At 51.1% G+C, this 7,991-nt stretch overlaps 2 protein-coding genes across 3 annotated transcripts; both read left to right on the top strand.

Annotated features, from left to right (window-relative positions):
* The first annotated feature begins 743 nt into the window (after positions 1-743).
* Positions 744-1,668, top strand: FFAR1 (free fatty acid receptor 1). Its single transcript, XM_070398043.1, has one exon. It carries the CDS (start codon positions 744-746, stop codon positions 1,644-1,646), a length of 903 nt encoding a protein of 300 aa, XP_070254144.1. The 3' UTR covers positions 1,647-1,668.
* Positions 1,669-1,766: 98 nt separating this feature from the next.
* On the top strand, positions 1,767-7,435 carry FFAR3 (free fatty acid receptor 3). Of its 2 annotated transcripts, none has more exons than XM_070398041.1 (2): positions 1,767-1,846; positions 5,908-7,435. In XM_070398041.1, the coding sequence occupies exons 1-2, from the start codon at positions 1,768-1,770 to the stop codon at positions 6,876-6,878; spliced, it is 1,050 nt and encodes a 349-aa protein (XP_070254142.1). In that variant the 5' UTR covers position 1,767; the 3' UTR covers positions 6,879-7,435. The 2 variants fall into 2 exon arrangements, with proteins under 2 accessions (XP_070254142.1, XP_070254143.1); XM_070398042.1 differs by lacking the exon at positions 1,767-1,846 and adding an exon at positions 5,618-5,705.
* The last annotated feature ends 556 nt before the right edge of the window (positions 7,436-7,991 follow it).

The raw sequence follows: 7,991 nt of genomic DNA, 5'->3' as shown, positions 1-7,991 counted from the left end.
AGAGCCTCAGAGACATCTGGCAGCACTAAGAGGTGAGTCCTTCTTTCTGTGGCTCCTCTTTACACCAACAGTTATTCCCCAGACTCCCAAATCCCCCTGCTTAGGGTGCCCCTGAAATCAGAGAGGACATTCCCGTGGACACGATGGGCCCTGGCTTCCCTTGAGCTCTCTGCTGGGGGGACCCTTTGGCTGCCCTTTGCCACAACCTCCACCCTACCCAAACCCCAACTTCTCCTTCCCTTGGCTAGGAGCTGACACCAACCCTCCACTGCTGGACAGGTGGTCCACGGTGGGGGAACAGCCACTTCTCTTCCTAGGGAGTTGGGGGCAGGGGAGTGAAAGCAGAAGTCTAACTTCCATGCCTAAGAAAAGCACATACTGTGGGGCCCAACTCTGTTTTGAATTCTTTCTCCCCCTTCTCTCCCCAGAGTCTCAGAAATTAAGCAGCCTTCACTCTTCTGGGACCTGCACGCTTTCGTTCTGTCTTCTCTTGTCAATCCTCGATCACATTCTGTATTTTAAGAGGTGATACAGTGGAAAGAAAGCAGAGGACTGAGGGCTAGCGGTGTCGCTTATCATCCGGGCTCCCCTGCTAACTGGCTGCCACCTCCCTTTGTGGGCCTCCGTCTGCAGAAGGCTTCTAATACCCTGAGCGGTTTGTGACTCCAGAGCTTCCCTCCTCAGGCCTGAGAGCTGAGGGCAGGGAACAGTGAGCACAGGAGCCAATTGGGCCATCGGGCCCCATGGACCTGCCCCCGCAGCTCTCCTTTGCCCTCTACGTGGCTGCCTTTGCACTGGGCTTCCCACTCAATGTCTTGGCCATTGGGGGCGCCGTGGCCCACGCCCGGCTCCGCCTCACTCCCAGCCTTGTCTATGCCCTCCACCTGGGCTGCTCAGACCTATTGCTGGCGGCTTCTCTTCCCCTGAAGGCGGTGGAGGCCCTGGCTGCGGGAGCCTGGCCTCTGCCGGCCCCGCTCTGTCCTGCCTTTGCCCTGGCCCATTTTGCTCCGCTCTATGCGGGTGGCGGCTTCCTGGCTGCCCTGAGTGCTGGCCGTTACCTAGGAGCCGCCTTCCCCTTGGGCTACCAAGCTGTTAGGAGGCCCTGCTATTCCTGGGGCGTGTGTGTGGCCATATGGGCCCTTGTCCTCTGTCACCTGGGGCTGGTCTTTGGGTTGGAGGCTCCGGGAGGCTGGATGCACAATACCACCAGCTCCCTAGGCATCAACACACCAGTCAATGGGTCTCCAGTCTGCCTGGAGGCCTGGGACCCAGCCTCAGCAGGCCCTGCTCGCCTCAGCCTCTCTCTCCTGCTCTTCTTTCTGCCCCTGACCATCACAGCCTTCTCCTACGTGGGCTGCCTCCGGGCACTGGCCAGCTCAGGCCTGAGTCACAGACGGAAACTAAGAGCAGCGTGGGTGGCTGGCGGGGCACTGCTCACACTGCTGCTCTGCTTGGGACCCTACAACGCCTCCAATGTGGCTGGCTTCTTGCACCCCGACATGGGAGGCCGCTGGAGGAAGCTGGGGCTCCTCACAGGTGCTTGGAGCGTGGTGCTCAACCCATTGGTGACCGGCTACTTGGGAAGGGGGATTGGCCGGGGGACATCATGTGGGACAAGAATGAAAGGGGGTACATCTCAGAAGTAGTAGCCTCTGCTGGGGGGCAGGAACATGCAGCAGAACCCCGCTGCCTCTCTAAGCCTCTGGTGGGGGCTGCTCCAAAGGAACTGCAGGGTGGCCTTGCCCTGGGGCACCCCTGGAGCCACTTATGGGAAGAACTGAGTCTGGCAAGATATCGTCCCACCTGGAGAGAAGAATGGAGGCCAGGAGCTGGTCACAGGAGAAAGGTAAATTGACCTCTGCACACAGCAGCGGACTCTCCGCACCTGTCTCTCCTCTCCTTGGTCCTTACCTGCCTGCCTGCCAGTGTTATGGGCAGAGGCCTTTTACTAGTGGGAAAGTAGGAGGGGAGTTTGCTTCTAATCTAGAGGAACTGCCACTCTGATGATACATTTTGGGAGATGTATTTCCAAAGTCATTTCCTAGGAAAGAACAACTTAATTTCTGACTGAGACAGGAGGCAAAATAATGACACTGTAATACACTGGAAACTCACAAGAGGGCAGCATTAGAATTGTGAACAGGAAGTTGGGGAGAAGAGATGCTTCAGCAGGGGGAGGGAAAATATTAGCAGCACCAGAAATAGTCGCAAACAAATACAGAGCCTCTAATACGAGCCAGTCACCATGCCAAGTGCTTGACTAGTGTTGTCTCATTTCATCCTCACACAGTCCTTTGATTCACCCGTGCAGCTGGGCAGGTTGTTCATTAACTCAATTCTAGCCTGTGCTTTGCTCACCAAGCCATGTGCCTGGCACAGGGGGGCCTCTATCCAGGGGAAGCAGCATCCTATCTAATAAAGAGGGAATATGCTAATTGACCCACAAACCATCGCAAAGATGGTGGCGTCCACAGCCAATAAGGAGAGAATATGCTAATTGACTGCTCCACCCTCAAAGTGGTGGCACCCACAGCCAATAAGGAGGGAACATGCTAATTGACTGCCACGCCCTCAAATATGACAGTGCCCACAGCCACAAGATGGTGGCGCCCAGTCCCCTCAGCACCGCTGGGCCCGCCTTGCTGCACACCTGCCTCTGGAGTCTTCCAGTCCTCTTAGCCCCCCAGCTACCCAGGGCCGCCCGAGGCTCAGGTAACCAGGGCTGGCTGAGGCTTGTGCTGCTGGCAGTGGCAGCAGCAGAGGTGTGATGGGGGCATTGCCTCCCCCTGATCACCAGGTTGCCTCCTGCCCCTGAGGGCTCCCGGACTGTGAAAGGGGCAGGCCCAGCTGAAGGACCCCAGGGAGTAACTGAAGCCATTATCATCTTTATTTTGCAGGGAGAAAAAATTTTCCCAAGGCCCTACAGCAAGGAAGGGGTAGATGTGGGATGTGATCTTTCAAGGCAGGGCCCCCAAGGTCAGGGGACATTTTGAAAACTTAGGGTATTGGATTAATGCCTATCCTTGGGGTCCATTTTACAAAGGTGAATGGTGGCACCCTGAACCCACAAGAAAGCAGGCAGAAGAGAGAGGCCATAAAGGAGGCAGACACTTGGGCATCTGCTCTGACCAGGCCAGGGGTAGAAAGCAGATTTGTTCTTCTGATGCTGACAGTGCCATGAACATATAGGAGCACCAAAAGTGGTAGCTATGTGCCCAGCATGCGTGAACTGATTTATACAAGTTATTTTTTTTCATGCTTAAATGTCTACAAGGGCAAGGAATTTTGTTTTATTTTCTGACATATCCCCAGCACCTAGAAGAGAGCCTAGCACACAGTAGGCTCTCAGTAAATGTTTGCTGCATGAGTGAATACTCACAATAGCCCTCCAAAGCAAGTTTTATTTTCTGTTTTATAAACATGGAAACAGGCCAGAGAAGTAACTTGCTGGAGGCTCTGTTGGAGGCAGAAACGTGTTAGTTCCCTGCACTGTGGTGATTCCAGAGAGGTTCCCATAATAGCTCAGGTGGCCCCCTGCCCCTCCCATAATGCCAGAGACTATTCTCTCTCCTACTCTCTGCAGCACCTGCTGATGGGCCACTTCTTCCTGTTACTTGTGCCTCATCCTCATAGGGGAGATTTCAGTTGCTCCCTGGGGCCCATGGGCCTTGCATGATCCTCCCCTGGCATCATCTCCTGACCCCTGGCCCTTGAACCCTAAACCTTCTACCAGTTCCCCCAGTGGGTCAAGCCTGTGCACCTGCCATTCCTTCTGCCTGCAGTGTTTCCTCCAGTGGTTCTCTGCCTCTGTATTATCCTCCCACCACTCAACCCTCCAATCCTCTCATTACGAACTGTAAGCACCACAACAGCAAAAACTTTGTTTTGTCCACTACTTATTGAGATAATATTTACATATCATAAAATTCACCCATTTGGTATGTACAATTCAATGAGTTTTAGTAAATTTACTGAGGTGTGCAACTATCACTAAATCCAATTTAGAACATTTTCATCATCCCAGTCAGATCCCTCATGCTCATTTACAGTAACTCCCACTTCCACCCCCATTCCTCAGGCAACCAGTCATCTACTTGTTGTCTCTATAACTGTGCCTATTCTGGACATTTTATATAAATGAAAACATATAATGCTCAGTCTTTAATGTCTGGCTTGTTTCACTTAGCATAATGTTTTTGACGTTCATCCGCATTATAGTACACATGGGTATTCCATTCCTTCTTATTGCAGGTAGTGTTCTATTGTATGGATATGCCACCTGGTCCATCCATTCACTAGCTGATAGGTCACAGATGGATGTTTCCATTTTTTGGCTATTATGACTAATGCTATTTATTTTTTGTTATTTTTTAAATATGTTTTTATTGATTTCAGAGAGAGTAAGGTGGAGAGAGAGAGAGAAAGAGAGAGAGATCAATGATGAGAGAGAATAATTGATCAGTTTCTTCCTGCACGCTCCCTACTGGGGATTGAACCCACAACCCAGGCATGTGCCCTGACCAGGAATCGAACCGTGACCTCCTGGTTCATGGGTCAATGCTCAACCACTGAGCCACACTGGCTGGGCGACTAATGCTATTTGAACATTTATGAGCAAGACTGTGTGGACATATGTTTTTCTTTCTTTTAAGTAGATACCTACTTATAAGGGAATTGGGTCACATGGTAAGTTTATGTTTACCTTTTAAAGACACACTGCTTAAAAGTGACTCCACTATTTTGTATTCTCACCAGCAGTGTGTGAGGATTCTCATTTCTTCACATCCTCACCAACACTCGACATTATCTGTTTGTATTCTACTTATAGCCATTCCAGTAGCATGTGAATAAAATGGTATCTCGTTGTGTTCCATAAATATTTGAATGAATAAATAAATAATGTCTGAAGCTGGACAGAACTTGGGTTTGAATTCTGATGGTGATTACCTGGAGCAAGTCACTTCTGCACAGTGAGGCACAAGACATAATGGTGGTACCTTGAGAATCAGAGTATCTGCTATAGATTATATGCCACCTAAAAGGTAGCTGCTATCATCATCACCACCATCATCATTATTATTAATATTATTATTACCATCACCCCAGGGACAAGCCCATACCAGTGACTGGGATGATGGCAACTAACACCTGTTAAGTGCTCATCCTAACATGTCAGGCTCGCTTCTAAGCATTTGATATGTACTAATGCTTTAATCTACACAATAACATATGAGATTGGTACTGTGATCATCTCTGTTTTAGATGAAAAAGCAGAGATTCAGAGAGTTTACATCACTTGCCCCAAGTCAGAGTAAATAAGTGACTGAGCCGACATTGGACCCAGGCCATACTTACCATTACTGCATCCTGCTTCCTGTCCTTACAAGGCAAACTAGACAAGTGCTATGTAGAAAGCAGATAAAATGCAAGTGGAGGATGGGGGAAGGAGAGATGACGTCTGCTCAGGCCTGGTGGGGGCATTCCACTGGAGGCTGCCCTCGGAGCCAGGCCTCCACTTGTGGAATTTGCTCTTCATTTTGCATACAGAGATAAAGGCATCTTTTGTGCTATGGCTCAGCAGTGAGTGACATCACAGGCACTGCCAGATCTTTATCAGTTCCGTCAGATTAATAGCTAAATGCACTCGCTCTGGAGGAACCAGCAAGGTGCCGAGTGGCAGAGCACTTGGATTCTTAAATAAGCAGGTGAGTGCTGGGCCCTGAGTAACTATGTGGAGAAGCCACTTGGTGCTTACTTTACTGGGGGAAGCAATAGGAGACAGGCTGACCCCAGTGGGGAAGGTGTCAGGGGGCATGAGAAAGTGAGGTGGTGACGATGTTCTCTGTGGACTGTTGAGACGCTGCCATCTCTCTCCCTCTCTGTCTCACAACCTCTCTCTCTCTCTAGTGGCCATCACCATGGACACAAGCCTGGACCCATCCTTCTTCCCCGGCAATCACTGGCTGTACTTCTCCGTGTACCTCTTCACCTTCTTGGTGGGGCTTCCACTCAACCTGGTGGCTCTGGTGATCTTCGCCCGCAAGCTGCAGCGCCGCCCAGTGGCCGTGGACGTGCTCTTGCTGAACCTGACCCTCTCAGACCTGCTCCTGCTGCTCTTCCTGCCCTTCCGCATGGTGGAGGCGGCCAGCGGCATGCACTGGCGGCTGCCCTTCATTTTCTGCCCCTTAACCAAATTCCTCTTCTTCACCACCATCTATCTCACGTCCCTCTTCCTGACAGCTGTGAGCATCGAGCGCTACCTGAGCGTGGCCTACCCGCTGTGGTACAAGGCCCGGCCAAGGCTCCGACAGGCTGGCCTGGTCAGTGGGGCCTGCTGGCTCCTGGCCACTGGGCACTGCAGCGTGGTCTTTATCACTGAATTCTCAGGAAACTCTTCCTACAACACCTGCTACCTGGAATTCCAGGAGGAGCAGCTGGCCATTCTCCTGCCTGTCCGGCTGGAGATGGCTGTGGTCCTTTTTGGAATTCCCCTGCTCATCACCAGCTACTGCTACAGCCGCCTGGTGTGCATACTCAGGAGGGGAGCCAGCCACCGGCGGAAGAGGGTGGCAGGGCTAGTGGCAGCCACGATGCTTAACTTCCTCATCTGCTTTGGGCCCTACAACATTTCTCATGTTGTGGGCTACCTCCAGGGTAAAAGCCCAGTGTGGAGAAATTACGTGCTACTCCTCAGCACCTTGAATTCTTGTGTTGATCCCTTGGTTTACTACTTCTCATCATCTGGGTTCCAGGCTGACTTTCAGAGGCTGCTGCAAAGGCTGCCTGGGGTCTGGGGCTTCTGGAGGCAGGAGAGCTGCTTGAAACTGAAGAATGAAGAGGAGCAACCTCAGGAGCTGTCCAATGTAGAGAACAGGTAGTGGACTCTAAGAGGGCTGTGGAGCAGGTTGCAAGTGGCCTGAACTGAAAGACATCTCATTCACAGGGCAGTTCCTAGCTCAAGTCAGGCGGGACCTGGGAGTGGCAGGCTGGGGACTGATGCAGTCGGAGCAGAGCAGGCACCCAGCCTTCCTAAGGATGTGCTTACCAAAGCCCAATTCTTGATTTCACCACACTGCCCTCCTTTCCCATCTCCCCACACGCTGTGGATTAGGCCTAGGACGTAGTCAAGGTGAGAGAGCTCTGGAGAAAAATGAGCTCTCGGTGACAGCAGCCAGCTCCGGTGTTTTTCTAAGTGTAAAAGAGGAGTTGAGAGCAGTGTCCAGGGCCGAGGAAGCTACCCAGTGACTTGAGACAAGAGAGAAGAATCTACCCTTCAGAGCCACTGACCTGGCAAGTCAGGAGTGGGACACAGGATCCAGGCACGAAGGAGCATCCTGCTCTCACATGGACTTTTCCAGAAAGTTTCCATTGTTCAATAAATTCAGATTTTCAGGGACATCTATGAAAAAATGACAGAACAAAAATTACCTGAATAAATTTGATAGCAAGCAAAAGTCTTTCCTTATTCTGTTTTCTTGTGGTGCACATGTGTCAGGTGGAATTGGTGGGTAGAAGGATTCAGAAGGGAAAGGACTAAACAATAAGATGTCTGAATGCTGGGAGAGGATCTGGGTTGGAGGAATAACAATAATAGCCGACATGTTATTTTCTTCAATCCTCTCAATAACCATGAGGCAGGTAAAATTTCTATTTTCTAGATGAGGAAATGGGCCCAGGGAGGTGAAGTCTCTTACCTGAGATCCTACAGCCAGTAAGTGATTAAACTAAAACCTCAAGGTGGGATTAGCTGACTCTGAAGTTCATGCCCCTCACCCACTCTGCTGTTCTCCCTCCAGCTGTGCGTTACCACAGTGATCGGGCCAGTCCATCTTCCAGAGTCAGGGAGGCAGTCTGGCCAGGACAAATGTCAACAGGCCACAGTGAGACATAGAACTACATGCTGCCCTGTGCCCATCTAAGCGGGTAAAGGAAACTGGTAGAGAGATGGTGGGGGTGTATGCGCAAGTGATGGGGCATCATGCATTCTTGCC

The sequence above is a fragment of the Myotis yumanensis genome, unplaced genomic scaffold, assembly GCF_028538775.1.
Source record: "Myotis yumanensis isolate MYYU_CA2020_CCGP unplaced genomic scaffold, mMyoYum1.0.hap1 SCAF_18, whole genome shotgun sequence".
Taxonomy (NCBI): Eukaryota; Metazoa; Chordata; class Mammalia; order Chiroptera; family Vespertilionidae; genus Myotis; species Myotis yumanensis.
Note: the sequence above shows the minus strand (reverse complement) of the source record. Positions and strands in the feature narration are given on the sequence as shown.